At 33.7% G+C, this 23,372-nt stretch overlaps 3 protein-coding genes across 4 annotated transcripts in view; 1 reads left to right on the top strand and 2 right to left on the bottom strand.

Moving 5' to 3' along the window:
* Nucleotides 1-3,338: 3,338 nt before the first annotated feature.
* On the bottom strand, nucleotides 3,339-7,883 carry Nipsnap (protein nipsnap). The gene is made up of 6 exons (XM_028179525.2): nucleotides 7,635-7,883; nucleotides 7,382-7,561; nucleotides 6,697-6,865; nucleotides 5,794-5,927; nucleotides 4,949-5,082; nucleotides 3,339-4,334 (listed from the first exon to the last, which is right to left on the bottom strand). The coding sequence occupies exons 1-6, from the start codon at nucleotides 7,688-7,690 to the stop codon at nucleotides 4,186-4,188; spliced, it is 822 nt and encodes a 273-aa protein (XP_028035326.1). The 5' UTR covers nucleotides 7,691-7,883; the 3' UTR covers nucleotides 3,339-4,185.
* A 478-nt stretch (nucleotides 7,884-8,361) lies between these two features.
* Nucleotides 8,362-23,372, top strand: part of LOC114246790 (ankyrin repeat and FYVE domain-containing protein 1) — a 58,240-nt gene continuing 43,229 nt past the window's right edge. The window contains exons 1-5 of one of the 2 annotated variants that reach the window (XM_028179485.2): nucleotides 8,362-8,520; nucleotides 8,617-8,922; nucleotides 9,045-9,225; nucleotides 10,223-10,323; nucleotides 10,854-10,990. In XM_028179485.2, the coding sequence (XP_028035286.2) occupies nucleotides 8,517-8,520; nucleotides 8,617-8,922; nucleotides 9,045-9,225; nucleotides 10,223-10,323; nucleotides 10,854-10,990 (729 nt within the window). In that variant the 5' untranslated portion in view covers nucleotides 8,362-8,516. The remainder of the gene's footprint in view (nucleotides 8,521-8,616; nucleotides 8,923-9,044; nucleotides 9,226-10,222; nucleotides 10,324-10,853; nucleotides 10,991-23,372) is intronic. The other variant, XM_089733734.1, reaches the window with a different exon arrangement.
* LOC114246794 (uncharacterized) lies at nucleotides 14,334-20,258 on the bottom strand. Its single transcript, XM_028179489.2, has 3 exons — nucleotides 20,077-20,258; nucleotides 16,552-16,710; nucleotides 14,334-14,662 (listed from the first exon to the last, which is right to left on the bottom strand). Exons 1-3 carry the CDS (start codon nucleotides 20,120-20,122, stop codon nucleotides 14,397-14,399), a joined length of 471 nt encoding a protein of 156 aa, XP_028035290.2. The 5' UTR covers nucleotides 20,123-20,258; the 3' UTR covers nucleotides 14,334-14,396.

The following is a 23,372-nucleotide window of genomic DNA, read 5'->3' as shown; positions in this document are numbered from 1 at the left end:
TACGAATTTGGTGAACGTCAAAATGACTTGTTAACTTAAACGTCTTCAAGGTTTATGTTTAGAAGTTTGACAGAACGCATTGTCTAGACCAGGGGTGGGGAAATATTTTGATAGTCTGGCCGCACTGCAGATGAAAATTTGACCTCGGGCCAGTTTTTTTTTCTAATTTTATATTGTGCGACTATTATACATACTGCAATTATTCAATTAACATAATTATATTTTTAAATAGGTGGCGCTGAAAGGAGCGGTTATCCGGGAGAAAATTTTGGCTCCCTACCGGCCCTGATAATGTGTATTGCAGTACTATTGCTTAATATTTTATCTAAAAAAAATTATGCACCAATTTATGTTAGATAAAAACGAATATTTGTGTTTTTAATAATAATATATACAATGCTTCACGGGCCAGACAAAATTTTACTGCGAGCCGGCATTTGCCCAGGCCTGGTCTAGACGAAAGGCGTGTGTGTACGTATGCTAATAGCAAGCCGAGACCCGCGCGCTACCCACATGCGCACGAACACGCTCGAACAGAGAATTATTTACGTTTAGATAGTCAAAATTGTGAAGTTCATATCATTAGTTTACTTTTAAGAAACAAATTTTCATGTAAAAAGTTTTATGTATTTAAAAAAAGCGAAAAATTTTATATTTGTTTATTGGCCTGGAATTGTCTTTTTTTTTTTAAAGTTTCCATGTTGGTAATTATTATCGAAATTAGTCTTTTAATATTCAATTAACGAGTGACGCGTTTTATAAATTAATTAAGAGCAGGTGCTTTTGTAAGCGTAATAATGAACAACCGACTGCCAATTGTTTTTTGTAAATATAAAGTATTATATAAGTATTAGTGACCACACCGTTTGCCTTAGAAAATGGAGGAGCGCGTGGGCTTCGGCAGATTGTATATAAGAATTAATAATATTAAATTACGTAGATAGTTTGTTACTCGCGTAACGTGCGAGCGCGGCGTTTGTGCACGTGCCCGCCCGGAACACGTGCTATCTTTATTTACTATCGAATTTAGTGCTCTTATACATAAATGTAATGTCTACTAAGCTTCTTACCAGTCATGTATGTATAGATGAATACATAATATTTAATTTAACTCTGATTTTAGTCATAAATATCCAAATTTAGGTAATACTATTTTAAATTTTATTTTATATTATGATTAATAATGTTTTCTTCCTATTATCACATTGCTTGTAAGCATCACACGATGTGATCGTAATTGTATTTAATTAATTGAATCTGCTGCAGATTTATTTTATTAATTAGAATTTTCTAGTTTCAAAACTTAGTGAACGCTGATATTATTGCAGCAGTGTCACATACTTACCTCGGGTCTTTATACAATTCGCTTCGTTTATATTAGATAATGCAAGACGCGAGTTTGCGACACTGTTAAAATTAGAAAACTAGTTTTTACCTCCACAAATTTCCACTTTCTGAAATGACCAAGTGAATGACAATAATCTATAGATTACAGCCTAACTCGACTCGTCATTTTGTTCTAAATGTATAATAAATTTAAAAGATTTTAATAGTAGAGTACAGCTTCGAAATTATACAATTGAATCACAACAATAATTGAAATCTATTTTTTTTTTCTTGTAGTATTTCTAAAATACTGATAAATCTGTATGCTTAGTGCGAGTTTCTTAACGTTCTCGATAGCGTAAAAGTTAACCCAATTTTGTATGCAGTTGGAACAGCGCCCCTAGCGGCAAACGTACGCAAACGATCCCATTCCATACAAATATGAGCTAACTTTTACTGGTGGTAGGACCTCTTGTGAGTCCGCGCGGGTAGGTACCAACAACCCCACCTATTTCTACCGTGAAGCGGTAATGCGTTTCGGTTTGAAGGGTGGGGCAGCCGTCGTAACTATACTTGAGACCTTAGAACTTATATCTCAAGGTATGGCGCATTTACGTTGTAGATGTCTATGGGCTCCAGTAACCACTTCACACTAGGTGGGCTGTGAGCTCGTCCACTCATCTAAGCAATAAAAATATATATTTATATATCGAGAAAGTTAAAAAACTCGCGCTAAGCACACCCACGGCTGTACTCAGTTGGTTCGAATTACTTGAAATCGATGCACTATGGAATTGAATCGTGAAGCTGTATGTAGCATTCGCTTGTGTACAGTAGATTTTCGCTACAAGAAGCGTTGATGCGTAGTTGAAGGCTTGCTGTGTCTTGGTTCGTGGGTATTCAACCTTCCTAGTTTCCGAAAGAAAGAACAAAAGTGATTCCTCTTGTGAACTTAATTTGTAACTGGATGAGGTGCGAGTATAGTTTGTAGATTACTGTTTTCTATCCATGATTCCCACCACTTAGCTGATTAGAGTTGATCTTATCAAATTTAACGCTTTTCTAACATTACACAAACGAAATAGAAGTACCAAACATGTAGTTAGAGGTCACGTATTATTATTATGTACATTGTAACGATATAATTTTTTTTTTTTATATTTTACCATTGTATAGTCGTTTATTGTATCACCGATAGTTAGATATTTTGACAGAGAATTAACATGGTGCGTTACGACGGCCGCATTTTAATACAGAGAATAGTTTGCGGCACGTTTGGTGCGCCGTTGTTTATTTTATTTTATTTTTTGTTATATATATTTAAATAACACAATCGACTTGTAGTTTTAATAATTATTATCATTAATTATTATATTGTAATATAATCTTATTAATGAAAAAAATCAAAGTGAAAATAAATAATAGAAGGAAAACTAAAGCTGATTTTTATTGCACTGATTATCATTGTCATGGGAGATAGCCTACAACCCACCCGAAGGTGAGTGGTTACTATCCTTCAGGAATGCGTAGAACAAATAGGTGACTTTTCAAAATATTAGTACCTAGCTTAGGGAATATACCAACTACGCGCGGACTGGTAGATGAGCTCACAAAGTTAACCTGGGAACAGGTGATAATTTTGATTAGTTTAAAAGCAAGGCTTTTACAACATATCCCTAGAGTCTACTTGGCATTAAATACATATTTCAATGCGCTTTGTTTTTTTTTCAAGTTATAGATCGAAATTATCACCTGGGTGTTATAGTCATGCGTTCGAAACGTATTTCCAGCACTTTAATATTATAAACGGAAAATTACTTTTTTTGAGCTTCAAAAAATATACCAATTTCAAGTGTACTAGGAATGAATACTGTTCGGGTGGATTTAAGGTAGGAGTGGAGACTGGATCACTAAGAATCATAATGATTCCATATGGAAAATATTATGGTTCTTAGCTGACCCTTACAGTTATAGTAATAAATGTAATAATAATAAAAATTTCAAACACAAAATTTTAACAAACTGATTTCTATTTACCAACAGTGTCGAATATACAATATTATTATATTAAAAAAAAAACTTAGTTAAATCATAGTTTATTCTATTCGTGTAAAAATACTAAATATTAAGACTGAAACGATTTTATAAATGCTGTAATAAAAAAATAAAAACTAAACTAGAAAAGTTGATTTCAGTTTCAAACTATATTTGTTTATTTAAAACAACATGCCATACTTGTGCTTAATTCATAGTTGCAGTTTGAAATCTTATTACGCTATTTGAACTTATATATTATAATAACGTACATACAATTAATTACGGAATACGATTTATTAGAAGTTTTATCGAGATAATTTCTTTTAGATATTTTGTTGACGTTTTCGTATTCGTTATTGTATTATATACCCTTATCGAATAAATGAAAAAATAAAATAATTCAAGGATTTCGTAGATTTTTTCTTCTTTAAGTCATATCACGATTCACGACGAGAAATAGTCATCAAGTACCATAGTCTCAAACCGTTTGATTAGTAACTAAGACTTTTCAAGATTCAGTAGTCTATTGTATGAGTAAATCAACCCTTTAATTGAGACGTTTCCTGAGATAGTTGCGGGTAACAGGAGGGACATTTGATATTGCATTAAAAATATACTTTCATTTTCGGACTATTGCAGTAACTGCTAATGTATCCTTACCGTCTCATTACTTACATGTTAAAAAGTTAAACATTAATAATATATTCAAATATAATTTTTGGAGCCAGAAATGACACCATCTTGCGGCACCGCACAACTACTGATACCGTCTCAGTGAAGGGGGAGACTTACAATCTGGGAGTTGCACTACCGTCGATTCGATTATTGTGTAGGAGAGAATTCAGTGGGTTCTAAGATACGACAGTGCATCTCTCTGATCAGAGGCACCGTGTATGCGACACACTCATCCCAGCCTGGATTACGCCATGTACTCTCTCTAGTTTCACGACGAGCTTGCAAATCTTTATAGCCTGGAAATTGAAAAAACAAAACCTTTTAATTGCATCCCTTTATCTTTATTAATAATAAAAAACACTATAAAAATTATGTAAACTTTAAAGTATTCAAAACGTCTCAAATTATATACAGAAATCATTAATACTAGTAAAATGAGTTTTAATAACGATATATTATATGGCAATAGTTAATAATTTGGAATCAAGATTTTGTCCACAAAGACAGCCCCTGGTATCGAATACAATAGTTTCTACGTGAATGTCATGCCATGTAGGCGCAAGGTCGTCTGTTACGACCAAAAATGTAGAAACTAATATATTTTGAGATTAATTCTCGCACTTACTAGCGAGAGTAGGTAGGTACTATTTTACATATACTTATAAATGAAAAATTGTTAGCACTACTATTGTAATTTAGGTGGGGAGTACGTATGCTCGATAATTATTATAACAAGAAATTAGGTTTTCTTGGTGTTTATATATATTTTTCCACGATTGTATCCATCTGTTCCAGTATTATTTTAATGTATGTTTTATATAGTAAAAAAAAAGGCACCTACCCCTACAATTTTAATCACCTCATTTTAATCGTCTCACCCATTAGAGCATGGACGCCAAAACATACTTACACCAAATATGATGAACATTGTATAATCGGCCAATTTGTGAGAAATAGCCCGCAAACGCCTCGTTTTGCGCGCGTCGGTAAGTGAGGCCACGCGCCCAATTGTTACCCCACTCAATCATAGTTCCAGGTTTTAAACTAAAACGTAACGTTCATAAATTACTTAAGTTTACGGAAAACTCCAGAAGGATTCCTTAAGCTCAACTATTTTTCATGAATCAAAATCAAAAAATAAATTATGCTATGATGCACATACACCATTAACCTAATCCTCCAGCATAAGTTTACTTGATAGATTTTTGTACTTTTAAACAGGTGCATAGTTGCAACAAATTTGTCAAGACTACAAATTCTGATGTATTGAGATGAGTCTGAGCTTACATATAGAATTTCTTTTTTTTCTTTTATCCTACCTAATCGTTGGTAGCATAAGGGGCTATTCCAACTTCGCGCGGACCGGTAGGGTTTGTTTCATTGTAATTAGTAATTAGTGACAAATAAACTAATAGGAAATGTTATATTGGAAAACTATTAGTGGAATATGGGGCAAATGCTTGTATTTCATTAAAAGACTAAAAGGCCTTGTGTATTAAATTATACAATAAATTATGACGAGGGTGTATACTAAAAAGACTCAGATGACTGCGTGAAAGAAGATATGCGAGGGAAGAGTGTGAGTGCAGAGATAACATATGACAGGCCTTAATGAAAAGAGAGTACATACTGCATTGACCCCATATAGTTTGGATAAAGACCTGCATAAGAAGCTTTTATCCCAAAAAAAATGTAAAATGCAGTGTAGGTAAATATTTGAGAGAATAGAAAGGGAATTAAATAGACTAAAATTACCTGTATGATCGTATTTCGTAGATGTTGTTGGGAGACCGTGCTTCTCCAGCTGGCCAAAAGCTGAAAGCTAGCAAGTATTGGAGATGTCTGGACCTGACCATTTTGCCTCTCTCACTTTCTAGCAATTGGTAACTCTATAGAAAAAGCAGCCAATATGTTGAATAAATAAGGAAGCATGTTAAATAAAGACTACTTTAACTCAGGGAAATTGCAACATATTGGACATTCTTTGAATATTATAGTCATGCGGGAATGTGTCATTTTCTAACCATAAGAGATAGAAACCACTGAGATTTTGCAGTTCTTATGCTCATTTGCATTTAAGAACAATGAAATTTCAATATTTCGTCATATTCTCAAATCCACGCAAAAATGTAACAGAAAGATTGTTTTTATTTGATAAGGTATGTACTATAATCAAACTGTTGATGCTAATACTAAATAAAACACACCTTTAATTACAAAGATAAATGTCGCATGTTAAGCAAAATGTCACTTAAAAAAGTCTTTCACCCCTCAATATTAATTTTATCAATATACTTTATCATGATCAATAAATTTATTAGATAAGAAATTGTAAATTTTTATGGATAGTACTATGGAGTTGACTAAAAATCCCAGGTTAATATTCAGTCCTTAGAATTACGGCAATGAATGATGAGATGCACACCTTTCAACATAAAAAGGCAAACTTTACTATTGAAATTCAGAGCTTTATTTTTACTACTATAAATATGTTTGAGGACAAATTTCATTTGATTGTGTCAGCACATCGAGTGGCAAGTGATAAGATTAAATGGTAGTACTAATCACAGACTAACAGAAAAAACAAAACAGTCCTATTTTTTCCGCATGAGTTTAAACAGAGAAATCAACATTTAAATATTTGCTTTTACAACTTACGGAATCTTGTTTAAACAATTGTTTGGCTTTGTCAATTTTTTCAAATCCACCAACATATTTGAATAAATGCAGAGCTTGGTCCATATCTCCAACTGATACTGTCCATGATCCTACAAGCTCACAACCAAGTTCTGCTTTGTGTGAATGTATTAGATCTACATGCTGCTTGCTAAAAATCATTACAAAACTATCTTTTACAGGTTAAGAAATATTTTAAGAAGTAGTATGTCATTAATATTAAAAAACATAATTGATTTTTTTCTTTAGAAATGCATATTGTCATAAAAATCAGATGTAAATTCATCCACTATATTCACTTTAGTTTACAGATTTATGAAAGGATATGAGTGCTTGTCCAAACAGGCTCATATCCTATGACCAAAATTGGGAAGTTATTTTTTTATTGCACATTATTATTCTTTTTAATATTACTACAAAATAAATTTTTGAAAAAGTTCTTTCAACTGTTTTTTGTACCTAAAATTTATAAAAGCGGGTCCATTTAATAGATTTTTAGTCAAGGTTCAATAAGATAACAAAACTGTAAACAATTACGTGCGCTAGCGATGTCGCCGATTCATAACGTTATGTTCTATTTGCGGAATGTTGCATAACAGGTCATACGTGGTCTAGTAAGTGCCAATCCGTGACAAACTTACATAAGGATATCAAAATAAATACATACTAATTTTTTAAATAGTTGTCCACTGAATCCGGTCTTATGTTGTGTGTATGAAGAGCATAAATTACTTCCTTGTCACTAAGCATTCGACTGTGTGACTCTTTTGTCGGTTCGATTCTTCGAACTAGTAATTTCGAAAACCATCCATCGTCAGTGTTTAATAGTGCACTTGTAGATATCACCCTTTAAACATATTCACATTATTTAAAATGTCACAAATTAAGAAAAAAACATTACAAATGACAAAGTGAATTACCTGGCATTTTTCGGCACTAATTTACTATAAACTGATAACTTATTAAGGGAATTCATGATAGCTGTTAAACAAGAGAGGCCAACCTAAACAATTGCTGAACTAAATTATTCAGAATTGATAAAAAAAACACCTTGTTATCATCAAGATTGACAAAATCACTTGAAGGTTATCTCGGCTTGAGAATAGATTTTGGAGGTTTAGTGACATCTATTGAGCATGACCTTAACTGAAAATGTCAAAAATGTCAGCGAAGAAATTGAGTCTGATTTGGCCATAGAGTTACTAGATACTTATTAACTCCATGGATTTGGCTCATTTGCATTGAAATTACTTTTCAGATTAATATAAGATCTAGAAGATACAAATTATATTTACGTAAAAAATATTAATAACACATTCAAATTAAATATATTCTATTTTTTTATATTGCATTTCCGTCTTATTTCATTTCATCTTAATCCATACAATAAAACTACATTTGGTTTTTCAATTTAAATATGTGCTTTACTTTTCTACAAATTGATTGTTTTGACTTCCTCCTTCGCCCATTTAAGTGGCGTACTTATGCGTCACCTATGATGTTATCTTTTATTCTTTATTTAATCTAAGTCATTTAATTCAATTACATTTTACAATCAATACTGTTTCCATTTAATAGGCTGTTAAGTTTTGATTTAATAGGCTGTACTATCTTATATGTTTGATCGAAGTTAGATTTAAAAAAAAACTGGCATTGACAAATGATAGAGATTGTTGACATTAAGGGATTTGTTATTTCAGTTATTTGTATTTTATCAATCAATGGAATAATTATTTTCTTATCCAACTTTCTGCAATTAGCCAAAAGTCAAGCGGTTTCCAGGTGTTGCAAAAACGTCCGTCATGGGTGAGTTGAGTTAGACTGAAATGTTATATCAAAATTGTATTCAAGAGTGGGTGGTGTTGCGACTGGATAATTTTGTGATCATGTGTATTTTCTTAGCTTCCAGCGAGGTGACGAAGCTACAACAACATTTGACGTTGCTAAAGGAAGAGTATGGGAAACTGCAGAGTCATTGTGCTGAGGTAGAGCGAAAGTACACTCTGGCAGCGGCATCCGCCGGCGACCTCAGTGAAACTAGCTTTGTGGCTCGACTTCTAATGACCGTAGCTACACTATATGGTAGAGAAACTTACTCTGACATCAAGATCAAACTGCAAAACAAATCCATGCCGGGACATAAATTTGTTCTGAATGCTCGTTCTGATGACTGGAATGAAGAAGCTCTAAAAGACTTTGATGAATTAGGTTTGTGAATTTATTTTTACAACTTATTTTCTTAATTAAACATGGAAAGTGGAAAGTATAATAAGATTCCAATAAATTGTGTGGTTATGATATGTGTTGATTTTTTTTTTGTTTTTTTTCAGACTGGACGTCTCTACCAGATGATGTAGGGTCAGCCCTATTGAAATGGCTGTACACAGATGTTGTTGACTTAAGTAGAGGAGACTCTTTTGCTTTACAACTGATGAAATCTGCAGCAGGTTTCAAATTGTATGGCCTGGTGAACAAGTGCGAACAAGCTCTCATTGCATCAGTTGGTGTAAGGTGAGAAATAAAGCACTTTTATTTAACTACTAGCGGTACCCGTCTGCTTCGCTGGGCATTAAAATTAACATTATTATTTCCCACCCCCACAAAGATTCTCATCATGAACACCCCTGCAACTGGTGTAGGGAGGTCAACACTCATATAAATATTAGCCTATCCATTAAGTACATGTATTTTCTACATTGGTACAAAGTTTGAAGTCAATCGAATGCACGGTTTAGTAGTTATAATGGAACATCCGTAAAAACTACTGTAGATTTATATATTAGTACAGATGCATCTCTTTAAACACTTTCTTATAATATTCATCTATTGGGTAAAATTTTGGACGTGTAGTCTCAGCCTATAATAGTACCATCTTCTCTTGTGGGTGGCAAAAGAATCGGTTGCAACTTAAATATATGCCACCAGATAATTGCGATACCCAACTGCCAGTTACTGGTGGTAGAGTTTATTACAAGACTACATGGGCAGATACAACATTTGCCTGTATCTGTAGCAGAGAAACATTCATGCGTTCTGATTTGATGGTTGGGACAGCTGAAGACAATTTTATTAAGAATTCCTCTTTTGTGGGTGGCAAAAGAATGGGTTGCAACTTAAATATATGCCACCAGATAATTGCGATACCCAACTGCCAGTTACTGGTAGTAGAGTTTATTACAAGACTACATGGGCAGATACAACATTTGCCTGTATCTGTAGCAGAGAAACATTCATGCGTTCTGATTTGATGGTTGGGACAGCTGAAGACAATTTTATTAAGAATTTTATCTCAACTTTCAGGTGTGTGTGTGTGTATTTATTTCCAAAATTGGCAATATAAATCAAACATGCCTGGACTATTCTAGTTATTTTCCTAATTTAAATTAGTAGACAAAACTCTCAGTATAAGAGCACATAAAAATATGTAACTACAAGCACACACAAAGTTACATTAAAGTTTTTGATCTGTTTCGTCCAGAACCTACAATAATATTATTATTTCTAACAGGAGCTGTGTTAAGTTCTATTCAGCAGCAGATGAGATTGGCGCCAACGCACTGAAAGAACACTGTTCAGGACTTATTTCTGCACATTGGGATGATCTAACAGGTACATACACCATTTGACCGATATGCATTTTTTTTTCACGTCACCAAAGTTTATTGACAGACAAACTATCCAGTTGACGTGTAGAACTCGCTAGAGATGGTTAATGTTAATAATTACTCTCCAAACCTGAACATGTTACTACTTTGTAGTAAAAATCAAAGTGGATGTTATCCTATATACACTGTTTGTGGCTCTGCAATCACTATTCGATCTTCTCAATCTGTCGCGATTCTGATCCGATGTTAGATTCTACGAAGCACTACTCTTGCTAGGGCTGGTGTTAGCAATTTCTCTCATGTTGAGACTTTGAGCTCATCTACTAGTCAGGGCGTAGCTGGAATAGTCCACTAGACTACCAGCAAATAAGCAAGGGAAAAATACACCACCATTATATAAGCAAATAATTAATTGGAAATGATTTCACCATGCTACTTGCGCACTGCCTAAATCTCCTTTGAAACGTGAACCCCAACATCTAAAGGAAGTTGTGTCATAAAACAGAATGGTGAGAATATTTTTCTGTTTGACAGGCGATGATTTCGCGCATATGTCATCAGCGCTTCTCTATCGGATGCTGAAGAGCAAAACCCCGCAACCCCTCCACGGAGCCGTCAGACTGATGCGTGAGGACGTCGTCTTTCTGTGTCTGGTCGAGAATCACGCAAACGTGAGTACCTTTTTCTATGGTCTCCATCATTTACTGAATAATGAATTTAAACATACTTACGTTGATTGAAACCACAATTAATCTTATAAACTTATAATTCAGCAGAAAAAAACTACTACATTTTATAACTGTGCAGTAATGTAGGGCTTACGTTACGTTTACGTTATGTAAATTACAATATTGTAATTAGTAGGCTAGGACCGAAATATTTTGTATTTATATTTAAAAAAAAACAATTATACTATACAAGCAAAAAAAAAAAAAAGACTGTCGTTTTATCTAATTGAGGATTCTTCTGACTCCGATCTGTTAGCATAACTAGATCCATCTCATCTGGAGTATTATCATCATTATCATCGAGAATTAAGAATTATAGCTTACCCTAAAAATAGTGAATGTAAAGTAAAGAAATTAACGTGGACATTGCTTTTCACCAAATTTAGGATATGAAGACGAAATTTAATTTATTTTATTTATCTAATCATCTAATAAATCTAATCTAAATCCAAAATAAATCTAATCATCTATCTAATATATCTCGGCAGCAAGTTACTGGTTTTCTTCGATTCAACAAAGAGATCTTATATTTGGTTGTTGCCTCTCCTTCTCCTTCAGTCGTGCTTCTCATGTCTGAGGGTCGTGACCACTTCCATATATGAGTTTCGTCTACGATATTTTGGCATCTCTTCCTGTCTTCGGCCACCCTGAGAGCATTATACCTGTCAATAACCCTTTGAAATTACATAGCGGAAAACCGCGGAAAAACTTCCAACACTTGATCAGCTCTCTCTTATTGGCCTAGATAATACTAGTACCTGATGATGAGCGGTATTCGAAACCATGGACAGCCCCAGATATGCCGTTACCTAGTTTAAAACAGATCGAAAAATTGCGATCCGAGCGGAGGATATTATTCGGATTAGAACGCTTGACTGCATCGAGGCTGGAATAGCCGGGACCATGTAATAGATAAATACAAGAAACTAGTAGTACTGGAGATTAGTATAAGTAACTTTAGGTGTACATATTGTTACGCGCTGGGGTTCGGGATAAATAATAGTTCCACCAAGGTACAAAACTAAAACTTTATTTAACACTCAGAACACTTACAGAGCACCTTACAATTCGTAATTCGCTTCTTTCGCTTCGCTTCAGGTGATCCGTTCGCACTTTCACTTCGAGTAGATCCGATTACTAACTAACTGCCTTCGTGACATCCCTATAATTATCGAAAACATTCCTCACAAGTACTTTCGATATGAGTCCGCCATTTGACAATAGATGGCGTTGTATTTCTCGAACGTTCTCGATTTTACTAGGTCTTATGATATTCGTTTCTGCTATTCGACGATAGATGGCGTTGCTCTTACCGACGCCGGCGTAACAATTCTGTCATATAAGATCCTATAACTCTATTATGGACGCGATGATGTAAGCCCACGGAAGTAATATTCCATATTTACTCGAACTATTTATTCGTAGTGCCTCAATCGATAAATAAAAGACCTAAACTTTTGTATAAAATAAACTTAAAACAAACAAAAGGAATTCGTCCGACGGGGACACATCAAAGGAAAAACAAAATTGTTATTTTTATTTATTTCCGATCATTTTCATATTTATCTTTTTATCTTTTAAACCTTCTCTGGACTTCTACAAATAATTCAAGACCAAAATTAGCCAAATCGGCCCAGCCGTTCTCGAGTTTTAGCGAGACTAACGAACAGCAATTCATTTTTATATATATAGATTACCATTACTTTAACTAATTATTGAGTTTAATTTAATTATTGAGCCTTTTATAAAAGAGTTTCTAATTTCTTCACAAACTTTGTGAATGCCATTACTTTTAACATTAGAACTGGCGATTGTTTATCTATGGCAAGATCGTCGTTCAAGGAAAACCACATCCAATTTTTTTTTTTTTTTTAGTTAGTTTTTTTTTGTATGTAATCGATGTATTCGTTCAATTCATTTTTATATATGTATATAGATAAACAAAACATAATTGATTGAAGGTAAAATCATAACAACAAACATCCGCTCTGAGGAATGATTTATTTTTAATTTAAAGCAAATGTCATATAATTAACAAATTACTACATTATTTTAGACGACGCACACAAATTAAAAGAATTTTATTCAAGGCACATATTATCAAAATTAATTACATTCAGTTAAAACGCTCTTAATATTTCAAATTAAACTCATAATACCGTGACACAATATTGTTTTTAAACCAATAATTATCAATTAGTAAAAGTTAAAGGATCTGCCACGTTTATAGCTGTGTTGGTGAAATTACATCAAAAGTTCTGTCAATTTATTAAAATTTTATCCATTGTCTCAAAGAGAGCGCTTCAAGTGATAAGACCACCGATTGTACTTTAAAACGTTATTGTACATTTTCTTTTCATGAATTATTTTGGCGTATAAAAAAAGTCTATTCATTTATCTTAGTACAGTAATTCCCTAAAGACGGTCCTCTCCCAAGTAAAGAAAGAACGTTACGAAATTTTCTGAATGTTTTTATCGCTATGTTTATACGTCGCTGTGGCTTTGGGATGCCATAATCACCAGTAACGCTACACCATGCCTTACCTGATCTTGTTCTTTATCCTCTTCTATTATCAATGGTAATTAAACACAAGAGCTAACAGTCTTAATATAACTATTTACTATGTATTAACGTATGACTAGTGTTGGTATGAAATGAAACATTTATATTTTAATTTGTTTTTTTTTTTTTTTGGTATAAAAACTTAAGGGTAGTTTACGTTTTGTGACAATTTTCATTTGTGTTGTTTTTTTTTATAAAAAGTTTTTTCGTCCGCCTCGTGTAGACAATGCACATAATATTCATGCTTACTGATTGAGACGTTAAGGCCCCTTCCATAATATTTTAGCGAATACATAATTTTATTAATAAAAGAAAAAAGAAAATCGCAAAACGGTAATTATCTTAAAATTAATACGACACTTATTGTAATCGCTGAAAAATAGATAGTTTAAAACATGGCCTTCAAAATTACCACTCGTGTCTTATTAACACGACGTGTAATGCAATAAAAATAATGATAGAAAGGTGAAACCAGTATTTTGGATGAATATTAATTTATGCTTTTAAAATGAGTACTGCAAACTGATATTTAAAGCTACTTGAAATTAAGCTTAAATAAAACTTTGTTACGATTCAGGTATTTATACCTGTAAAACATTAACGCAACTAAACCATCTAATCTAGCGATCTAATATATTCTAATTTTTCTACAATGATAAGCTTTAAGCTTTTCGTATATAATTTTAAAATAATTTTTAAACGATCATTATGGCATTTTCATTATATGATATCGATTTTCTATAGCGTAATGTATTATTATTATTAGCATTAGCATAGCAAAATTCATTAACTTGTAAAATTTAGCGAAACGATAATTAAAATAAGAACCAAGAAAGAGTTGAGGGTCAATCGGATAGCTCCGTTACATTTGTCTCCCTCGCAGTAACAATAAATGGTTTTTGTCACCCTCTCTGAGTCACTCGGGTCTTCGAAGCAAGTCGCGTTGTATGCGTCGTAAATCGTCGAAACATATTGCCATTTTCCATTGATTTTCCTCTGCTCGCCGTTCAGAGTTTGCGACGCGCAACCACGTTGAATTCCAGTGGAGTTCACTTGAAAAAAAAAAAAAAGAAACATTTATTGTTTTTCATGGGCAGTTAGACTCGTCTGACGTTACCGGGTTACCTTCATTCATTTACCACAAGCTATAAGTAAATATTTGTAAATAAAATATTTAAACGTATTTCGAACAGTCAAGCTCGCAATTTAGAATTACAAATTTTTTTATTGCCCTTGTAAGCAGACGAGCATACGCCCCACCTGATGGAGAGTGGTTACCGTCGCCCATAGACTTCAGCAATGCCAGGGGCAGAGCCAAGCCGCTGCCTATCGAAAACTACTAGAAACCTACTAGTCTCTCTATTAGTCTTTTTTTTCTATGTATGTAGTATGTACGTTGCCATTAACAAATTTTAATATGACGTACTTTATCTCGCTGTGATAGTGACTTTATCGCAATAAAATTACACTTTTCGCAACCAAATACAGCTGATATAACGTGAGCCCTCATTTAAAGCACGCTCCCAATAATTATTCTAAAATTTTACGCGAATCGAAACGCAGAGTATATCTGAAATATCATTTATGATGCTTGCATATTGAATATTTTCTGAAACTATATTGAATATTTGAATGTAAAATATAACAGCGGATCTTTAAGCTAATAAAAAAATTTAAAAACTTTTTGTTTTAAACGACATTTGATCAATTTTGCTGGAGAGCTAGGTTACCTTAGGACATTTTTGACATTACAATAGAAACCAACGTTGGCAAAAAACAATATTCGCTACTGGTTACTAATGTTACATAACGTAGCATAACAAAATATAAATCTAAATCTAATAGAAAGGAAAATTCTTTCGAAATGTTTTTAAATATTTAACTCGCTAAATATACAATATTATAGTATTTCACGCATTTATATGAAAGCGGTCATATTATGTGATTAAGTAGATTAATTTATTATAAATATTATAATATTTCTTAAATATTTTTATTTGTTATGAAATATTTTTTTATTTTATTTCATAAATGAGTCGTCTATTATCAAAGGTGGCAATCTGTGCATTTGGACAAAAAGTTTTTATTGATATGTCAATATAGATTGATTTGAATATAATCGTCTCCTTCAAAGAATACGGTTCAAAACCTGCATTAAATAAAGGTTAATACTTAACCTGTTATTTATCTAAGATGTCGTTCAGAAGAGTTTTGTGACTGCCAATGGAATACAAAGTCAATAATTCGTTTTTCTGATTTACCAATAATTATCCAAAAGTCACATTGCCGGCTTTGATAATAGTCGACTCAAATATCATATATGTAATAGAAAACGAGAATCATTGTGTCTTGTACCAAATACGTGCTGTATTACGTAATTGAGAATGCAAATATGACTTAGACATTTAAAATTAATAATTGACATTTATTTCGAAGTAATCACAAAATTCTGGTTCTGAATTCGAAAAATACGGTTTTCCTGTATCCTAGTAAATGAACAATAATGTTTCTGTTTGCGCAAAAATGTATGTGCATTACTTACAGGAAGTCACGTTTGTCTACTGATGTTAAAATGTTATAATATTGTACTCACTCGTGCTTTACAGGGAAAACTAATCAGAAAAATAAAACTAGTCTCAAAATTGGTACAGGAAATGGAAAGATGCGGAACTCTCGGTTAGGTCCTCCGCGCCCTTACCAGTTTTTTTTTTAATCGTTTCTAAATAAGTCGCATAAAAAGTTGTTTAGTTGTGTTGCCATATTAAAAGTAAACCATTTTTCCTTAAGTGTAGCGTAGTAGTTGAATGTTCATACATGGAAACTACTAACGCACATTACGTAATATCAGGGTCTATTACCCTCGTCACGATAAATCATATATCAGTATCGTATCAATTCGATTCATTTTCGTCATTGATATGATTAAATTTAATCAACTCACTTCCATTATCGACCCGTAGGTAAGTCTGTTTCTTGAAGCACATAGTTGAAGAATGACATTCGACGAGGAATTTGTCGCTGTAGTCAAAATTTTCGCACAGGTTACTGGTCTTGTATGGGTCTTCGGGATCGCATTGATAACAACGCAAGCTCGTCGAGGCTGTAAACAAAATGATTGGTTATTTTTTAAATTCCCGGAAAATTCCGCTGAAAAAAACACGTCGAATATTTTTCAAATGTACTCGATGTACTATTACTAACTACAACACTATACTGTGCTAGCAATATACAAAAGCGTGAAGACCTAAATAAGTACTTAATTTGATTACGTAGTTAGTTAATAAGTCGTGGTCACGTAAATGATCATGACGAACCCAGACTGTGTGTCCGGTCACGCTAAGGGATAATAAGTACATTAACTAATTTCGCTGAAACTATTGATTCGCTTTTGTATTTAATTTGAAATTATTGTGCGCGGCAGTAAACTCATTGTCACGGTAACTCAGAGAACATTTTGAAAAGCAAAAATTGACTAGAGACTGTGTTATTCGACTTTTGCTTAGTGATTTTTTTTTCTTCAGACGAAGAACAAGTTCACGGCTTTCCCGCTGTTGTTTCTTACGGGACTCCCCATAGACAAAACCCACTGAGTTTCTGCTCGGATCTTCTCAGTGGGTCGCGATTCCGGTCCGGTTGTAGATTCAGCAAAGCACTTTTTTGCTAGGGCTATTGTTAGCAAGTCCTCCTAAGTGTAGGTCCGTGATCTCATCAGCCAGTCCACCCGTAGTTGGAATAGCTTCTTAGGCTGCGAGGGATTAATTAGGGAAGGGAGGGAAGGGTAGGGGAAAATAAATACGGTACTTGATAGACACCAGCAGTGTGAATGTTGTTGAATGGCTGTTTCGTGACATAAACAGAATGGTGCTACCTACCTGTTGAGGTTCACAATACGTCTTGTAATAACGTTAAGCAAAGTAGCGAAACACCGCTACAGTTGTTACATTCACAATACTGTCTTTCCTATTGTTACTGCTCAGAAATGCCCAAAATGATTACAAACAAACGACGTTATACTCTTAGTATTAAAAACATGATTATTCTACCGGAACGAATACTAAAAAAATATGAATTTGCTTCCATATATATTTATTACATCCATGTTATTATATTGTGGGTGAACAAAATTTACAATGTAATTTAAATGATTTTTTCTGTACATCAATTAGTCTTTTCAAAAGAATTTTAATTTTTTGAAGCCAATGATTTCAGTACAGCCCAGAATTGACCTTCGAATTCTTTGGATTTTGAATTTTTCGTTTCTCATGATCGTCGAGACGGAATTCCTCGCAAATCTAACCGCTTAATTAATTCGAATAACCTCTGTTCAATTGAATGAAGTCGTTTTGAACAATTAAAGTATAATTTGTCGGAGAGCACATAATAAATATCTATGAATAACGCCAAAACCGTCCGTTGTGAGTGCTATAAGTGAAAAAAAGTGTCCACATACTAATTATTATTATACTCGTATAAGGAATATTTTTTCTTTTATTGATTTCGATCTAAATACTATTTGTATACCCAAAAAAAAGCATTGAATTTTGGCTATTATTTTTACCAAAAATTAATCCTGATGACTTAGTAATTTATGTGTTGTAGTTGATCTCTGTTCCAATCACTCTTCCATTGTAACTGGTGCCCATAGATACCACAATGCAGCTACCAAGAGCTTATGCGAATAAAAAACAGTTGAACTGAGTAAAATGGGCTAGCAAAAATCGGGTTACCCCAGTTTTTATTTTTGACCGTGGTTCTAGAAACGCTATTTAAGGTTACGGTTCCAAAGTCTAAATCGGCGCTGCAGGCCTAATGGGGGGCGGTAAGAGACCCAGAAAAAAATGGGGCCGTTGTGTAGAGGCTTGGGAGGCGATTTTTAATTTCATCTAGAAGAACTCTTAGACACGACTGAGCTCTCGCTATAGTGGTTTTTAAGTAGTAAGTAAGAAAAAATTAGGGCCGTAAAAATAATTTATTCTTAAAATGGGCAGTAGACAAAGTAAGTTTGGGAACCACTGGCTTAAATGAATAAAAATAATGAAAATTAACCACAATAACCGAAAAATGGTTACAGTTTGACCAAATTTCTGGGTTTTTCTTAAATGCCATAATTTCCAAACTGCATGGGATAAAAAAAAAATCTGATTTTTCTCATGATGGTTAAAATTAATCCTGTCACCCCGTTTCGGCTTGTTGATGAGTTCTGGGACACCCTGTATATGGAAGTCGCAATTGTGTATCTGGTATATTTTTCACTTAACATTATGTCATGTCATTCGGACATTCAACTCATTCGGAGTTCAGTATAATACATTATATACATCAATTTATGGAATTATCGATTAAAATAAAAATCATAATTATTATTTTAATTACATTGTTTTTTTTTTTTGTAAAATAAGGCGTAACTACTTTATCGGTAGTGGGTAGATTTTAATCGATTAAAGGCAAAATTTGTAATTTATCGTTTCGATCCTCGATCGAGAACCTTTGATTCGTTTATGTTCGATTTAGCCTTCGTTACGCCTACAAAGACGTGACAAAATTTTGAACCACATGTGTTCGGACGTTAATGTATACATGTATTAAGTTCGTTGCCCACATGGATGATTTTAATTCTCTTATAAGTATGTCTGTTTATGGTCAGGTGTTCGTTAACTGCCCATTGTGCCCATCGTTGTATTTATGCCTTTTTAGAGGCCATTATAAGAGTGTGTAATAAATAATTAAAATCACCCAAATATGTACTTCGCTATACTAATTCATGTAGGCAAATCATTCTGTAGGAAAATACTGTTTTGGTATATATGTATAATAAAATACTCATCGTATTATTTATGCGATGTTCTATATTACTGAAACATGCGAATCAAAGACAATTATAGGCGCATCCTACAATTCTACAATTAAATGACCACATTATTGATTTCAACGAACAAAAGAATATCATATGGTCCGGATTAAGAACCTACTTCTTTTGAAGTCAACTAAAAAGATACAGAATATATTTTATAACCGTTGAATAAAAAATATGGCAGATGGTCGCCTCAATTTTAAATACAATTAATAATAAGCTAAATTAACAGATTAGGTTTAGGATCGTTTCATCTCTAATTTGCCTTGCTTTTATTCTTGAAACATCTTTCAGTTCTGTTTTTTTAAATATTGAATGGTTCTAAATTTGTTTAAAATAAAGATAGAGACAGAAATAGTAAGTAGCACAAAGTAAAAAATAAAAATATGTGTCAATTTTTATAGATATCATGAAAACAATATTTTAAATGTGACAATATGTGTTGATAACACCGTTTACGTGCTTGTGATAATGAACACTAACTTCATAATATGGCATTGTATTTATTTACTTGCATTGTTTAATATAAATGAACGGATCATTCAAGAGATTTTTGTTCTCGAAAATCTGATCTTGACCGAACTCTTAATTTATTTATGAAAAACATTTACTTACCTTTCCAAAATAATGCAAACGTTAATAGTAATACGACTAATTCCATTATCGAAGCACTTCTCTGTTAAAGATACACAAAACACGAAAAATATTTTTATAATACAAAAACAAATCTAAATGTTTAATTATTTAATTGACATTTACGAGTAGTTGCGTATTCACAAAGGCCGCGAGAGTGCGAGTGCTATACACCCGTGCCCGACTGTAAGGCCACCAATACAGCTATACGCCACACTCATGATTCACAGGAAGGAAGCCCAGTGGCAAAACGGGGCATGTCCAAATAGTTGAAATAAGGTTCTTATAACTGCACGGATAGCGCTGAATCACACGATCGATGTTGGCGCCGGCGCGAGACTGAAGCAACTATCGGCGGCTCTTCTGTTGTTTGATCGGTTGAATAATAGTTCTCGCAATGCCCCCCAGTAGCGGCCGCATGCTTAACACAATTCAAACAATTTCCGTTATCGCGAACTTTTTGTCAATCTGTATGATGGTCAGGTTCTGTAGGATTGTGAGACGGACCATCTAAAGAATGCTACCCGGGACTAAATCGAAGCTCACTATCTCACCCTCCAACCCGAAATATATGATTACTTCGTCGCAAATATAAGTAGGAAACGTGGCACCTACTCTTGCCAAGATGTTGATACCAATGTGTGCTTAAGATACTGATTAGGAGGATTTTCAGCTTCGTCGGATTATGGGAAGTAGCCTAATAGTTTCTCGTGTCATTAATGAGAGAAGCGATGTCAGAGTTAAAAAATAATAATTAAATTCGATACCATACGATTCCAATTTTTCTTTTCAAGGATTACTTAAATATCTCCATAACTATAAGAATAATCACGAAAGTTCACTAGCTTTTATTTCCAGTTTTTAGTTTGCGGACTGTCAGGCTGCTATTTTTAATCTTTCCGTGAACTCTGTGTGTTTGCAGTTTTTTAAATGTATTATTTTAAGAAATACCTGTTGGCAACGTATTTCGATCAGAAAATTCAAAGCATAAAATATTTTGTGTTACCTAGGGTTATCACGAGTACGATACGATTCAAACACTTTCACGACTTAATCTTGCATTTGTTTTATTCATTTTACAATCATTATTTGAAATCTTCTTCTTTTTCTTTCTTTCCTATTAGGGTATCTAATAGGGTGTAGGGTTCAAATCAAATTTTTCCATTTGCATCGGTCTTGGGCAGTCTGTTCTAGCTCCTCCCACGTCATGCCCAAGATGCCCAGTTCCTGCTCTACGACGCCAAGTGGTTCTGAAACGGCCTCTCTCCTTTTTGCCAGACACTTTCCAGGTCAGTGCTATCTTGGATAGGTGGATATTGGGCTTTCTTAATGCATGACCAATCCAATGCCGCGTAAGGATCTCCCCCTATATTGGTGTCTGCTTGGTGATCCTCTACAACTCGTTGTTAGTGATCGTCTCAGGCCAAAAGACTTTCAACAGTGGGAGTAGGCATTTATTCACAAACACTTTGTTTGAAATAATAAATTATATTTAAGTATATTATGTTTAGAACGAATCAGTAAATTTATCTCGATAATGTAAACTTAATAAGCTGAATGTAGATCATTGTTTACAATTTACTAAAATACAGTGTGCAGTTGATTCGTTGTCTTAGATTTACAATATGTTTTATTAGCCTTGTTTCATAAGCCGTTTTGGTGGAACTAAAGCAAAATCGCTAGCTAAAAATGCACACTTGATTGATTTGTTTATTTTTTGTTAACACAAACGGCTCTTGAACCGGTTCTGTTCCATAACATGTTTTTGTTTTAAAAGTATTTCCTTTATATTTATTATTTTTATATTTTATATTATTATATTTTTTATAATTTTCACCACCAGGAGGGCCGTATGCTCGTTTGCCTACAAGGGCAACAAAATAATAATAATTCAACACACAAAAACGTTAGTTTTCTTAATTATTGGTGAAAGAACGCATAGTGTATGCTCACGAGTAGATACCACTATCCTGGTCATTTCTACAATGTAGCAGTAATTCGTTCCAATTTGAAGGTTAGGACAGCTATTATACTAAACAATTAAACTTAATCCTCATGTCTCAATGTGGGTCACGGTTATTATATTTATGAGCTAGGGTAACTACTTAACATCAGTTGGATCGTGAGCTCAGTAACCAATCTAAGGTACAAAGGTACCTCAATTGAAAAGGTCATGAACCGCAATACTATGAAGTGTATTTAATAATAACTTTCTTTACCCCGGTAACCACTTAAAACCAGGTGAGCCGTGAGCTCGTGCACCCATCTTCGTAATAATAAAACCCGCACAGTTCGCAATAAAAAATTATCTAAGATAAAGAAAAATGGTTTTGTTAAGCTATTTTGTTTACGGTAGGCACCGGTTTGGCTCTGCACCTGGCATTGTTGAGGTCCATGGGCGACTGTAAACACTCACCATCAGGTGGGCCGTATGATCGTCTGCCTACAAAGACAATAAAAAAAAGTATCACGTGATGTCATACGAAAATATTAAGATGGCAGAATTACATATAGGTATGTTCCATAAAATGTGACCCATTAAAACATTTGGAAACATTGTGGTAAAATACACAGTACGGCACCACTTCCTTTGCTATATACTGATAAAAAATTTAGATCGACAGCCGTTTTTGTTCGTTTTACCAGTTCCGTCCTTGTACTGAAGAGAACTGAAATTTTAAATAGGTACATTCGTAACAAAAATTGTAATACATATACCATATACTTTAATGATTAATTAAATACTTTTGTGTTACGTATATTAGTTAAGTCAAAAGGTAAAAGTTTGGTAGGCAGCGGCTTGGCTTTGCCCTTGGCATTGCTGAAGTTCATGGGCGACGGTAACCACTCACCATCAGGTAGGCTGTGTGCTCGTCTGCTTACAAAGGCAAAAAAAAAACATTTTGGCTTCGACATTAAAATATAAAATGGTACCTAATTATTAATTAACGTGACCACGAAAACAGAAGCTTTTATTTATTATTATTTAAGGGATACTGGTGGCTTTCCACTTTCCAGTTTCACTAGAACAGGTGAGCGAGCAAAGACTCAGCCAGGAGAGAAGGGATTTGTTAAAAATTAAAAACTAATGTATTCGTGACCACGTAAACTGTCCAGCATTCGTTACGTCGGATATAATATAATGACAATAATAAGCGTGAGATCAAATCGTCAAGTCTTATGTATTATGTCTACGACTCGTGAAAACCGAAGTAATTACTAAATTTTAGTTCTATTTCTAGTCCCGCCACCTTCTGCTCTGCCAGACCAATGATGTG

The sequence above is a fragment of the Bombyx mandarina genome, chromosome 16, assembly GCF_030267445.1.
Source record: "Bombyx mandarina strain Sakado chromosome 16, ASM3026744v2".
Lineage (NCBI taxonomy): Eukaryota > Metazoa > Arthropoda > Insecta > Lepidoptera > Bombycidae > Bombyx > Bombyx mandarina.
The sequence above is the reverse complement of the archived record's forward strand: the minus strand, read 5'-3'. Positions and strand labels throughout refer to the sequence as shown.